The sequence below is a fragment of the Myodes glareolus genome, chromosome 19 (assembly GCF_982192425.1).
Source record: "Myodes glareolus chromosome 19, mMyoGla1.1, whole genome shotgun sequence".
NCBI classification, from domain to species: domain Eukaryota; kingdom Metazoa; phylum Chordata; class Mammalia; order Rodentia; family Cricetidae; genus Myodes; species Myodes glareolus.
The window spans coordinates 46,200,148-46,215,222 of NC_142044.1; the positions used below are offsets into that span (position 1 = coordinate 46,200,148).

A 15,075-nucleotide genomic window follows, 5' to 3' on the forward strand; every position below is an offset into this window, starting at 1 on the left:
CATTCATCCATCCATTCATTTAAAGGTGCTTACGTGTTACCTGTGGGGTATCACAGACATCTTATGGGCCCTGCATTCCAGATGGGCCACAGCGGGGTGCAGGCACCATGCAGTGCACAACCAGGAAGTGCCAATATTCAAGGAGGGGCTAATACATAGGAAAGAGCATGTGAGGGAAAGACTGTGAAAGCTTCCTGTACTGTGGCTCTTTGGCAAAGCTGATTTCTAGGCTCTACAGTGGGGCACCATGTTATAGCCTTACAGGAGTCCTGTCAGAGCAGCCTCCACTGTAGGGTGAACGAGCACAGAAACCAGAAGCAGCTCCCAGTGCTGACACACCCACCTTTCAGTCATCTGCTGCAGCTCCTGGATTTCCTCCTGGATCTGCTTGGGCTTCGTGAAGTGACCCAGGAAGTTGAAATAGTCTTCCTTGTAGGGCCGGTGGACCTTTGACGAGTACCGGATGCCCAGTCTCAGCAGAAACTCTTGGTACGTGATGTAGCCCCTTCCCTCTGTGTCATAGCTTTCAAAAACAAAAATGATGTTGTCATCAGTAATGACATGGAGGGTGGGCTGGCATTCGGGGGTCAGGACCACATCAGCAATTTGGGGGAAGTTTTCTTCCTTGCTAGCTACAAACAAGCCGAACAGACTCATCACAAATCTAGTCTCAGTCTTTGCCTCTGACTCTCCCTGCACTTATACCTAACAGGAGCCCTGAGTGACCCACACGTACACTATCAGAGTGACCTGCTCTAAGAGAATGGACTCAAATCACACAGCGGCCATATCTGTGGAAACACGGCGGCAAATCCAGAAAACTGAAACCCCCTCTGCACACACTTTTGTCTCAGCACCCTCCGTGTAAATGGAGCTATGCTAAGGGTTAGAAGAAACTCTTTCAGGAAGCATATTCTATCCTGAAGCCTCAATAAATGAGTCCCACTTGATTCAAGATGTTAAAAGCCCCCGTTCCCACTTTGAAGAGACACCAATTACACATACCCAGTGAGAGAGCCTAGAAGGAAAACAAGATAAGAACTGTGCATTGTGCCTTTTAAGTCATTTTCTGTTATCAAGATTTTTCTGAATTATAATTCATTAAAAAAGGAATAATGGAGGTTTTATCTCCTGATGCTATTCACATAGAATAGAATTACTTCAATAAAAATTTTAAGGCAAATTGACCATTTTCTTCTTCTACTTTTTTTTTCTTTTTTGAGGCATTTGTTTTTAACAGAAGGATTTCTGCCCACAGCTCACCAATGAAAAAATGAAATCTACAGATGTGGGCTTTCCGAGATTAATTTAGGAGCTACAAGAGTCAGGAGCTCCCATTTAACACATGCAAGCCCAGTCTCCTGTGGGACAATGCTGGCTTTAAGAGGCACTGCTCTGTATGGTACCCAAAGAGACACCCTAGTATGGCACACCCAGTGCCCTGCCAATGAGGTGAGTTATTTTTTCTTCTAAGAGCTCACATTCCTCCTCACAGGCAGAGCAGCAGACAGAAGAGAGCTAGCAGCTGTGACAGGTGTGAGCACTTGTGTGCCAACATGCAAGGATGCCACAAGTCAAAAGGCTGTCACCCTGCCGCTAAGCCAGTGTGCCTGCCTGGATGCCTACTGGAGATGTAGCCTTGCCTCTTAGCCTCTGGTCCCCTGTGCTCTGTGGAGCTGCAGTTTCCCTTCAGACCTGTCTGACATGGGAGAGGAAGGAAGTCACTCTCTGGTGACTTTATTCCCTCAGCTGAGGCAGTTCGGGGTACTATGGTACCCCCAACAAGGCCCTACCAACTCTCAGGAGCCATGGCAACCCTTCATGGTAGACTCTGGACAGCTGCATGTGGGCTTGCTACCACTTATAAATAGCCCGCAAGCCTGTCCCAGGTGTGTGCTATTAGCGCGACCTTCATACTCTAACTCAGCAAAGTACAGCCGGCCTTTACCTGTGAGTAAACACTACACATGGGGCTGGAGAGGTAGCTCGTGATTAAGAACACTGGCTGCACTTCCAGAGGGCTTGGGTTTGATTCTCAACATCCACATGGTGACTCAGAACTACCCATAACTCCAGTTCTAGCAGATCTAATGCCCTCTTCTGGTCTCCTAGGACACCAGGCACATACATGTGGGACACGTATGCATAAACACACATATGCATATATTCAGGTAAAACACTAATACATAAGATAAATAAATCTAAAAAATATTTAAATAAAACTAAGCACAGAGCACCTGTCTAGCCTCAGGGCTGCACCTTGCCTGACACCAGAGTGATGTACCATGTGACTCAAGTAAGACACTCCCCAGAAGTATTCCCAGGGCCCCCATTCCCACAGGAGAGCTGCCGAAAGAGAGTCAACAACTCCCCTTCTCATGGACCATAGTGGGGAAATCCTTTCACTCCTCCCAGGTCTAAAGTCTCATGATCCTGACCTCCCTTGGATTCTTAGGGTCTAGAGAGGGACAATTAATGCTTACGGGGACATCCAGGCACAGTCTGTAGTTGCTGTTGCTCGCAGCAAGCCAAGTATGGGCTCTACCAGCTGCTGGGTCCAGGTCATGTCTCCTAATGCATGCAAGCTTCCTGAGGCACCACTGTTATTTTATCCATTGGTCCCAGCTTGCAGGCCCAAGGCAGGCTTGCTATAGCCAAATGATCGTGTGTGTGTGTCCATCCGTGTCCCAGACATAGGCAATGTATTTCTAAGGCACAGATTTCCCCCATAGCCTGTTCTCTGCTGTGACACTTGGGCTGAATGAAAAGGCACTTCTTAATTACATTATTAATGAAGATCACAAACAGGCTCTTCTCATCATAGAGACATGGAAGAGCAGATTGCACCGTTGCAAAAAAAAATATTGCTATGAATGTGGATAATCATAGAACTAATTCTGCTTACATAACCTCACCCTTCATTATGCAATCCTCTGTGTAACATTAAAAAAAAACCCAACTGCCTATAAAGGTTGAATTTTAAAATGGCTGCGCAACAGATGTGCCAAGGATAATGTGTCCTGAGCAGAGGCCCCATAAAAGCTGGCATTTACCATAACAGTGGCCATGAACTCATGATACAGGCAGGTAACTCTGCCCATTTGGTGTGCACTGTGATCAGTCATACGTGGGACCTGAGCATGAGCATCCATCGCTCAGATTCGCTGGGAGTCAGTCCTTCATGCTATGTGGACACTGGATTCTTGCATGTGTTTCAGGGCTGTTGAGTACCATAGCCTGGAGGTAAAGGGCATGGTCAAGGCTATGGAACATGTCCTGTAGATGACCCTGACCATGTGGAGAGGGACCAGGAACCTTGTGCAGCTAGAATGGGAGGGACTCTCTAAGCATCATCTTAGAGAGTGGTTTGATGGCTCAGACAGCTGCTCTTCAGATGAAAAGTGGCCAGGTTCCTATGCTGGTGTCCAGCAGGCACATTTGGCAAGTCCTGACAGAACTGCAATAGATGAGGTGACCTCTGATGTCGACCCATCCAGTGCCGACCTCCTCTGCTCTCCCAGGTGTAGCACTCTAGCCTTGCACAGAGCCATGGGGCACAGGATCCTTCTGTGCCTGCTGGAGTCCTTCACTGCTCCAGTCTGTGGCAAGGTTCCCATGTTGAGCCTCATGAGTGACATGTTTCTGCCCAGCCAATCCTTTTTCTAAGCTGCAGGCCCTGATCACTAAGCCTCTCCATCTTGAGACACACTCTGTCTAAACATCACCGAGTTGACATCTATGCAGGGTATCCAGGCTTCTCTCTGCCTTCAATGATGACAAGAGCAACCTCATTTCCTATTAATGGAAAACAGGAGTGATGGCCTACAGCATGGCTTCTTTTTCAGAGTTCTTGGTTAGATTTGAATATTGACACACAGCTCCATACTGTAAAACACTATTTTATAACTGAGCTCCAACATAGGACCCTGACAGAACTGAGCATAAACCAACATTAAGTGCCTCCTATCTTCCAGGTGGGGTCTCCTGGCTGGTCTCCACACCTGCTGGTCTTTCACACCTGCTGGACACCTGCTGATCTCCATACCTGCTTGTCTTCCATACCTGCTGGTCTTCCATACCTGCTGGTCCTCCACACATGCTGATCTCCACACCTGCTGGTCTCCACACCTGCTGGTCTCCACACCTGCTGATCTCCACACCTGCTGGTCTCCACACCTGCTATCTCCACATCTGCTTCTCTTCTACACCTGCTCTCCACACCTGCTGGTCTCCACACCTGCTGGTCTCCACACCTGCTAGTCTCCACACCTGCTGGTCTCCACACCTGCTAGTCTCCACACCTGCTGATCTTCATGCCTCCTAGTCTTCTACACCTGCTTGTCTCCAAGCCTGATGGTCTCCACGCCTGGTGGTCTCCATACCTGCTGGTCTCTGCGCCTGCTGGTCTGCACACCTGCTGGTCTCCACAGAACTTCTGACTTGGCAGCACCTACTGTACCCTCTCTTTTATCATAACAGCGCATCCATAACAGGTTTTCTTCATAGTTTCCAAGAAGTTGCTTTATGGATTCAAATAATTTGAGCCCCACCTGATGGAATGAGGCCTTGGATGCCTCAGAATGCCAATGTCGCTCCAGGGAAGGCCCCACCCCACCTTGTGTGCCCTGAACAGGCTGTGGTCTTAGGCTTTTTCCAAATTAAGTGCTTCATCCTCAGCTCCTTCTAGACACTCTGCTCATGGATCACGCTTCCCCCAGCCCCGACATCTTAGGTTCAATGGCTGCTGACTTAGACTCGGCTGAGGCATCCTGTCCTAGAGCTGCTACATGGACACTGGGTGCAGAGCTGCCGTTTAGCTGGGAACCTCAGGAGTCAGAGAGTCTCTGGACTGACTGTGTGACTGAAGGTGAGTACATGTTTGGTGAGGGGTCTGAAGTCTAGAACTGCTAGCTGCTCTTGGGAGCTCAGGCTTACAGCTCCAGAGCTGGTTTCGGTGGGCAGCATTCCGTTGTTTGTCAACCCCGAGAGTCATCCCTGGCAACAAGAAGTGCCCATGTGTGGCCCTCCAGCTCTACAGTCTCCCCCACACCGCAGGGTTAGCACCCACAGAGATACTGAAGCTGCCCCTGAAAGCTGGCTGAGTCTTCCTTACTTCCTGGGAGAGAGATGTCCTCAAGAAACATTAGGCACACTGTGGAGTTTGGGTGACAAGGGGAATATGGAGGAGCCTGAGCCGCTGAGATATGGGGTCAGTTTATTAATTTATCTCCACAGTGTAAACCGGGCCCTTCTAGGCTAATCCGCAGCTCTAGGAAGTGCACTTCAAAGGCTCGAGGAAGTGCTGAGTGAATAATGGATGCTGAAAGCCTTCTCTGCCTACATCTGTTGTGTTCTCTAATAATCAGGTTTTCAGAAGACCCACACCACTTTCCTCTTCGCTCCTGGCTGTCTCCCTGTTCTGATATCGTTTGGACACATCCAGATTCCCTGAACAGGAAGACATTATGTAAGTGCGAGCTGCTCAGACATCCTGGACCCTGTTTATCCAGAGTGGTGGGGTACACTGCATTCCTTACACTGTCAGTCAGCCCTTGGGTTCACCTGTCTCACTGCTGTTTCCGGGTACAATCTAGTGTTAGGATAGCCGGAGGAGGCTGCTGAGGTCCTGAGCACCACTGAAGGGGAGGCCTCACTGCTCACAGTGCCTCCTGCTGCAGAAGTGGAGTGTGGCTTGTTCTCATCCACAGCTGAGAGACTCTGGGGGAAGGGATGAAGAGGTGACACCCAGTCCACGTGTCTGTTGTCTGCTCTCCATGATCTCACCTGAACAACCTTTCTAATCTGAATTTCCATCTGGCTAACTGTTCTGCCTGCAGATGCCTTGCGTTCTCCACACGCACTGCACAGTGCCCTACACTGTTCCCGATGGAGCCCAGGGCCCCACGGCTGAGCGTGTGAGCTGCTCTGTGCATCACATTCCTGGAGCTTCAGTCTTCACACACTATCTCCCTTCCATGCTGCTGAAGGCTGGCACGACCACCCAAATCCTCAGCCCTTAGCTCCTCTCCCTCCTTTCTCCTCCTGGAGAGCCTTCAGCCTCCTCCTGCTTAGAACCAAAAGTCCCATTGGCCTCTGAGCTCCAGGCTGGTCTTCTGCAACTCCCTTCCTCCCTGTAGCCCAGGGAGGTTTCCAGAATGTGGGTCTGTCCAGACTGTTTTCCTACTGGTTTCCTGGTCTTCAGGACAAGGTCCACTGTGACCTGGCCTTCATGGAGTTAAGCTGCCATGCACGGCCACAACACCTCCTCTCTGGAATTCCTACTGTCTGTCTTCCGGCTGCACTGGCTTCCAGCAGCCGTTGTCCTGAAAAGTGACACACCATTCTTTGCTCATCCTTGTGTAGGAACCCTGTGTCCCACCTGCTGTTCCAAGGAGATCCAGACTAACAGATGTCAAATGAGGTCAGAGTCCTGCTGGGACAGTAGTGGTAGTGGCTCCTATTCAGTGCCAACTGGGACTCTAGCAGCTTCTATTGCATCACCCAGATATGGCTCTTGGGGTGGAGGCAGTTTTATGATCTGAAAGAGAAGCCCTGATTTCTTCTGGACTCTAAAACTGAGGTGGTTTTGGGGGATCTCTGTGCAGCCCTCCTTCCTTGGCTTTTCCACTGGCTCCTGGTCCCCAGTGAATATCATGGTCCTTTTTAGGATTCCAGACCTTTTGACATCTTTGTCTTCATTCCTTGAATGAAGTCCAAGTTTCTGTTTCCACTGGATACTTAAGGCACACACTCCTGGATGCTCCTGCACTTGAATGACTGGTTCTTGAGGATATACCCCCATGTGACAGACACCACCATGAGCTCTCTGCCTTTGCCCTTTCCCCATTGAACACATGAAGTCCCAGCCTCCCATGCAGTAACTCCAAGTTGTGCTTGTCAGTTAGACAGAAACAGACCACCCACTTCCAGACTCGGCTTGTATTTAAGTCTTCCACCATGAGCAGTGAAAAGCTGGAAACAGAATATACCATTCAGTGAACATGACCTCAAGTGGGCGTGTGATGCTGGCACACACATCCCGAGGACCCGAGGGCTAACCAGCATGTACTGAAGAAAACGTCATTCAAAGATGGAACCAGAGCTCGTAGATCACTGCACTGTTAGTTAGCACTGCTAGCTCATAGCTCACTGCACTCTTAAATCAGAGCACACTGCACTATTAGCTCATAGCTCACTGCACTGTTAGCTCTACACTGTTAGCTCATAGCTCACTGCACTGTTAGCTCATAGCTCACTGCACTGTTAGCTCATAGCTCACTGCACTATTAGCTCATAGCTCACTGCACTGTTAGCTCATAGCTCACTGCACTATTAGCTCATAGCTCACTGCACTATTAGCTCATAGCTCACTGCATTGTTAGCTCTACACTGTTAGCTCATAGCTCACTGCACTGTTAGCTCATAGCTCACTGCACTATTAGCTCATAGCTCACTGCACTACTAGCTCATAGCTCACTGCACTGTTAGCTCTACACTGTTAGCTCATAGCTCACTGCAGTATTATCTTACAGCTTGCTGTACTGTTAGTTCGGAGCACAGTGCTCTGTTAGCATACTGGAAACCAAGGCATCAACACGGGGACCTGGTTCAAATCAGCTAAGTCTAAAATGCATTTGAAAAATGGCCTTTGCATCAGATTCTATCCCAATTTAAGAGTGCCCCCCAACCCTGGAAAACTGCTCCAAGTTGTTGAGGTTTGCTTATGTTCTCAATAAACTTGTCAGTATACGTTACCAGCTCTAGACATAGGCAAATTGTCTTCACCTTTGCCATCTCTGCTGAAGGAGTTCCCTGAGAGCTGGTGGAACTGTGATTTCTTTCCCTGCTGCAGAGAAACCAGGAACTTGAACTATGACTCTTCAAACCTCTCTATGCAGTACTGCTGCTGGGGAATACCCAGTTCTTTAGAGACCTGAGGACCCAAGTGTCCACCCACAGTCACAGTTACTTTCCACCAGGAAGGAGGACACAAGACACAGGAGCGGATGCAGCGCACTTCCCTGAGGCCTGGTAAGGGCTGTGCATGGACACTTCCCTGAGACCCTGGTGAGAGAGAGACAGGCATGGACCCTTCCCTGAGACCCTGGTGAGAGACGGGCATGGACACTTCCCCTGAGACCTGTAATGAACTGGCCAGACACACAACAGCCCCACTGCAGATGAGAGGCACTTACGTTTGCCAAAGCTTCTCAAATTCCCGTGGAGTGAGGGGGATGTCAAAGCCATACAGTGCATTCTTGATGTCCCTTCGCCGGAGAATGCCGTTGCCCTCATTGTCCGTTTCTATGAAATTCTACAATGGAAGACGTTATTCAGTAACGCACAGAATGGAGGGCTGTTGACAGCTTCTGGAACACTCTAAGTTACTTCTCTATGTGTTTTTTAGTGTTTCTGAGGTGTGGGGGTGTAGGGTATGGAGGTGTAAGAGGCCAGAGGTTAAGTTCAGGTGCCATGGCTCAGGTGCTGCCTGCCTCATGTTTGAGACTGAGTTGTGGGGCTCACTGATTCACACCCCAGGGATCCTTGCTTCCCCAGGGACCACAGTACCTGGCTTGTTAAAATGTAGGTCCTAGGGATCAAATCCAGGTCTTTATGATTTTATTCCCTATGTAGTACTGGCAGGCCTAGACCAGACTGCTCTCAAACTCTCAGTGGGTATCAACTGAGCTATTTCCCCAACCTTTAATATTTTTAATGGAACTTAGAAAAAAATGGTTTAAAAAAACTCTTCAAGAACAGGGAGTTGCAAACTAGCTAGCCAGGATGTATCCATAAGGGCTGGAGAGCCTCCCATACACTGGGGTCTGGATTTGATCTTACCCACAACAAAAGGTTATTAAGGTGCACCATAAGTTACAGTGACTAGAAACATGTAGAACTGGTGCCAGGACAGACAAACTGACCACTGGTCAGATGAGGCATTCAGAGGCTCTGTGGGAGGGGGCGGACAGAGATGGAGCTGCAGGGCGATGAGGTAAAGGTGGATTGACAATGGAGTGCAGGGACACCTGGTTGCCATGCAGAAGGATGAAGGTGGGCATGCCTCCCACACAGTGCACAGCTGGTCCTCATTTCAAGACCTGAACTGCTGGTTCCTTGAGAATGGGAGAAGGTTTTCACTGAGATCAAGACAGGGAAGAAAAAGAAAAAAAAAAAGAAAAAAAAAACCCCAGCAAGCATTTCATATAAAGCCTGATTAATGAAAAGATGGGCGGTCTCATTAATCAGCAATAAGATGTGAATCGGAAGTGAAGGAGATAGTCCCACGCTGTTGGAATGGAAATCTCCCATGTGAGGGCATGGCGCTGCAGGCAAGAGCTGAGCGGTGGCATAACACCCAAAATTATTCGATCTGGGCTCTGCAGAAGCGTGCTGACTGCTGGCCTAAGACAATATTCTTTCCCTCCATCCAGATGGGGGCTGCATGGTGATTCCTTTAATTCTCTTTAAATTACATGTTTGCGTTCTATATACCCCACCCCAGAAGAGTTCCAGCTTAAACATAACCAGGCCAACAGCACTGGGGCCGAGCACAGGCCCGGCATGTAGGAGTCCTGGAAGGCATTGCACTGTCCCGAGGCAGAAAACTGCCTCCAGCTGTTAGATGTGGAAGAGGAGTGAGGCCCGAGGATGAGCTGCTGTCTATTTCTGGAGATGCACAGGCACAACTTGTCACAGATGACATGCATGTGCAGAAAGCCCAAGGTTCGAGGAAGACGGAAGACCCCTTCCTCCTCACGCTGTGAGCCCAACATTTGGACAGCGCTTGACAAGTTGGCTGGCTTCCGACCCATCACACCTGAGGGCAAGCATGTACCAGCAAATGGAACCAACCATGGGTGGGAACTGGTTGCCTTGGCGGGGTGGGATTCATCACACAAAGTGGGTTCAATGCTTGAAAATCCTTCACTGTGATCCGTCACATGGGCAGAGGGGGAAACAGTCACGTGATCATCTCAACGGATGCAGAAGCACATGACAAAACCTGACCCTCACTGATGACAATACCTCTCAGCACACTGGATCAGGAGGGAGTGTCCTTAACTAGACAGGAGACAGCTAGAAAATCCCCAGAGCCGGCAACTGTGCCTGGCCATAAGCTGCCCACAGAGAGCAGAACGGCAACAGCAATAACAGGTGCAAATGGGCAACTCTTGGTCAGAAAAGGGAGGGGGTGGAGGAAAGGAGGCTGGCCTGTCACCTTGGAGAGGGGACAGCAGTGAGGACGAGGAAGATAAAAGAGGGTGCAACCTGCCTCATTGGGCCACACAACCCACTCTACTGAGGACACAGTGTGGAGGAAAAGCAGGCCTGGGCTTGAGAGAATCAAACAGAACTCTATATTACACAGGAGCCAAAAAGGAACCAATGGAAGGACAGAAGACTTATCCAGACATGGAAGGGTCACCCCTAAAGACAGAGGGAGGACACTCCAGTATGCAAGTGTGACCTTCCTTTCTAGAGTGAGGTCACTGTGTCTTTGGTGACCCCACATACTAGAGTCAGGAAGAACCCCCTTCTGCCCATCCTGTCCTGTTGTCCTGTGGTTTAGCTGTCACTGCCATTGTCAGATTGGATATCCATGACACAATTTATGAGCTTGCTCACGGGGGTCATGTGCTTTGGAAACACACTTCCTGTCATCTCATCAAGATGGGCTAAATCAGTTCTTACGATGCCTGCTGGCTGTTGTGCGAATCACTGGGGGCACTTTCTCAGACTTTCCCCTTATACCTTAAATCCTCCCCAGCATGAACTAACACCAGGAACCTCTGCACGGGCTCCTGAGCTCCACACTTTTCTCCCACCGGTGACCCTGAAATAAGAGCTGAAATGGGAAGAGTCTAGTGATGTGTCTCTGGGGTTGTTTGTGTGCTGTCTTTGTCAACACACAGATTTTTATTAAACATCCAGATGATGTTTTCAGGCTGGTACTCTTCAGGGGCAAGAAATTAAAATGATTAATTCTTGAAAGATACTCATACTATCTTAGATTAATAAAACCAATTAAACATTTGAAAATCATAAACAAATTTAATATCTTTTTCCCCCTCTCCCTCTCAGCAGTAGTTCATGCATCTCAGGTTGGTCTCAAACTCACTTTGTAGCTGAGGCTGACCTTGAACTCTTGATTCCACTACCTCCACTTTCCTAGAGCTGGGAACCACCGTACCTGAGTTTTCTTCCCCCCCCCCCTTTCTTTCTTGATTGCTTCCTTCCTTCCTTTTTTTTTGTTTTTTTTTGTTTTTGTTTTTGTTTTTTTTTTTTTTTGGTTTTTCAAGACAGGGTTTCTCTGTAGCTTTTGGAGCCTGCTCTAGAACTCACTTTGTAGACCAGGCTGGCCTCAAACTCACAGAGATCTGCCTGCCTCTGCCTCCTGAGTGCTGGGATTAAAGGTGTGTGCCACCACCGCCAGGCCTTCCTCTCTCCCCTCTCCTCTTCTCTCTCTCTCTCTCTGAGACACAGCCTTCCTGTACAGCCTCATTCTGCCCATGACTCTCAGGGATCTCACTACCTTGGCCCATCAAGAGTGCTGGAATGGCAGGCACACACCACTGTGGGCAACTTCTTTCCTCTACCTTTGTGCTCATGAGCACATTCCGCAGTGCATGTGTGGAGGTCAAAGGACAACATGGAAGAGTCACGTGGGTTCTGGGGATTGAACGCAGGTTTTCCAACTTGGCAGCAAGCTCCTCTACCTGCTAAGACATCCCACCAGTTCCTTATTGTATCTTTAAGCATCTTTGATAACTGCTAATGTTTCAAGAACAGAATACCTTCTTTGAGTTCACTTTCCTTGGCTGTTAAAAGTAGACAAAGAATGTTCTAGGCCTTTATATTATACCATCTCTATTACTTAACAACAATAGAAATATCCAAATAACTTCATCATAACCACAGTCACTGATGGTGTTTTGGTTAGAGACAAAGCCATTCCGAGTGCTGTGGAAAGTCTGTAAAGAACGGCAGGAACCAACACAGTGGGTACCTGGCGCTGTCTCACCTTCTCTGAACCGCTTGGCTCCCTTCCCTTCCTTACCTTGGACAGGTCTGCCCATCTGGTCTTGGCTTTGATGACGAGGTACTGATGAGCCTGCTCACAGGCTAGTTCTGAATCTGCAACTTTCTGTTTATATCTTAAAAGAAGAACAAACAACTGTGTTTAGAAGTGACAGGCTTAGGATTCTCCCAAGGCCCCCTCCCGCCCTCGATGTTTCAAAGACGCCATCAAAGTCTGTGGTTTCACATCTAGTCCGACGGTTCTCACAACACGTTATTTCTCCCAGCTCCATAGCAGGGGGCCTTCGGAAACTTTATTTTCAGATTTAAGAAAAATCATCCCTCCTCCAGCACACAAAGCTCACAGGGCCTGTTTTCCCCCTGGGGGGTTTGGAAAACAGAATATATGATAATATAATGTGTTCTAGGAAACAAACAACTAGCAGTGTTTAGTTCTGATTTTGCAAGTCCAGGTGAAAGAACAGACTCAAGTCAGCAGAGGAGCAATTGAAAAGCATGGAGGTTCCTTCTCCCAAACCCAGCTACTTTTCCTTCACAAGATTTATTTTCATAATTTCTAAACATGATGTGTATATGGGGGCAGTGAGTGCACATGAGTGTAGGTGCCCTCAGAGAAGCAGGGCTGCAGGCAGTTGGAGCTGCCTGACAGTGGTGAGAACTGAACTTGGGGCCCCTGAAAGAGCAGGGTGTGCTTCTAACAGCTGAGATCCCTGTGCAGTGAATTTTCAAGGGGTAGGCTTATAGGATTTAAAGGTTATCACAGTTCCTTTGTATTACTTACAGATGAGGGACACTTAAGAGACCTTAAAAAGACCTTGTGCTGCTGGCCTGGCAGGCCTGCCTGAGGCACAGTGGTGGCTGTGGCTGGAGAGGGAGGAGGATGCCGGGGCTGTTCAGACCAGCAGATCAGGAAACTGTGGACGACTGAGACCACTGGCCTGGCCAGTGGCTGTCTTCAGGATCCGTGCCTTGCCCTGGGCCCTGTCTACCTGCCTCCTGGTCGGACCCTTCTTGCCTTTCCCACTTAATGCTTCTGATATCTCTGACCACACCCCCTCTACCCACAGTGCAATGTCATGAATGTCTGGCCTCACCCATGTTTCTTCGCCATTTCTCTCCAACTGCCTACTGGACTGCTTAGAATCACGGAACTTCAAGGGTGGGAAAGGATCCGCTGCTCTGCCACCCCGGTCCCTGTGGCTGTAGTTCCTGTGGGGGACCTGCAAAGGCTGACAGGATCCTGTGATTTCTTTCTCCACTGGCATGTAAGGATGGAAGCCCGGTGGGGTGCTGAGGGGTGGGGGCTTCCCTGGGTGACCTACACTGTGCAGAGAAGCAGCTTTTGGCGGGCTTGCCCCGTGCTCTGCTCTTGAAAGCGGCATTCTGACCCGAGTTACTTTAAGCATCGAGATGGAACAAGGCTGCATCTTGTTTACACAAGTAAACAACCACCATCTGCCAGCACAGCAGGAGCCCAAAACCTGGTAAATAATTTATCTGTGCCAATAAATAACAGCACCTGTGAATAGGTGGGATCCGATCAGAAACACTAGGCGCATGAGTTTATCTGTCCTGCCAGTGTAGCCCCTCTCGCCTGGGCCTATCAACGGAGTACCTTAAGATGAGACAGGGCGGGTCCAGAGACCAGCCACCCGGAAAACAGTCATGGGGAAGGACCCTGCCTCTGTTCCTGGGCTCCAGCTCAGGTGTAGGTTCTCATGTGGTGACATGTGGCTCACTTTAAACTGTCACTCAGAACAACCTGCCATGCTGACCGGAGCACAGCAACTTTGTGGCCTGGACAGCCCTGTGCTGGAGGTTATGACCTTGTGATCTGTCCGCTACAGACACACGGGACCCCGGCCTCCAGGACAGCCCTTTGAACTCTCGCCCTTTGGAAGGCACTCAGTAGCCTACACATATAGACGACTGGGGCCTGAGAGTTACCAAGACTGGACTATAAGCTGGGCTTGGGGGTGTATGCCTCAGCCCTCAGGAGTGAGGGGAGGAAGAGTTCTCAGGCCAGTTTGGACTGTACAAAGAGACCCTGTCTCAAGAAAATAAAACTGAAGACCCATACAAACATTGGATGGATGATAAGAACTTGTGTGATCAATGGCCACAGGAGTCAAGAAATGAAGAGTACTTGGGGAAACTGAGGCCGCTTGTGAACTCAGGACCATAAGTCAATTGTGCTGTCATGAAAGACACAAACATTCGGGTTGTTTACGGCCACAGATGGCTCACAGGGACAGCTGTCACCGTTAGACTCTCTTATCCTACCTGTTCCCAGAGGCCTTTCCTGGACCTCCCTAGAGGTGCTCCAGGACCTTGGGCACGGGCTACCCCAGTCAAATCATACATCCTATTACTAACCAGGCAGCCTGCCCACACCCCTGCTGCTTCTCTAGGCTCTGGGCCTCCACCATCATACAGCTGCCCAGGCTCAGGCTTTCCTACCCATGCCTCTTCTCCCTGTGCACTGATCCGGTTCCGTCTGGCCTCTTCCAGCAATGCCCTAGGTTCTGACAAATGTCACACTAGCCTTGCTCTCTCTGGTCAGCCACAGCAACACAGGACCAGAACCTGCAGTCATTGACTACAAAGTCTATATCCGTAAGGCGCTATAGTTTAATGCAAATGCCCAGACAAAAGTAATCAGATTACCTCAGAGACAAGTGTCCCCAGAAATGGAGAGAAGGCTTAAGCAGGGGATCAGGGAACAGCTTATAGGCAGTGTGAAGGTTCAGGGAACCCCTGGGCCTTGAGAGGTTGAGATATAATCCTTGTCACCTCCTCCCTGCCCCCCACCCCGTCTCTCCTTCCCCTTTCATTGCCCTAAAGGCAGACTTAGGAGAGACATTACTTACACGACCACCACCAGACTCAACCCTAGGATTTTCTAGATGGAAGTTAGTCCCTAAGCAGGAGAGTGGGCAGTCAGAGAGGGGAGTGAGCTGGGAGAAGGCCCCACATCTATGTCAGAAATCCAGAGCTATCTGTGGAGTTAGCTGGTGGTCTAGCAGTGGCTCT

At 49.4% G+C, this 15,075-nt stretch overlaps 1 protein-coding gene across 5 annotated transcripts in view; it reads right to left on the bottom strand.

The window, feature by feature from the left end:
• The window catches only part of Efcab6 (EF-hand calcium binding domain 6), a 196,484-nt gene that overhangs the window by 40,540 nt on the left and 140,869 nt on the right, over positions 1–15,075 (bottom strand). For 4 of the 5 annotated variants that reach the window (XR_015735668.1, XM_087899133.1, XM_087899132.1 and 1 more), the window contains 3 exons: positions 12,062–12,158; positions 8,196–8,314; positions 344–523 (listed from right to left, as the gene is read on the bottom strand). Coding sequence is in view for 4 of the 5 variants with exons in the window: in XM_087899133.1 (XP_087755259.1) it covers positions 344–523; positions 8,196–8,314; positions 12,062–12,158 (396 nt within the window). In the remaining variant the exon portion in view is untranslated. Of the gene's footprint in view, positions 1–343; positions 524–8,195; positions 8,315–12,061; positions 12,159–13,136; positions 13,163–15,075 lie in introns of those variants that run through there. The other variant, XM_087899135.1, reaches the window with a different exon arrangement.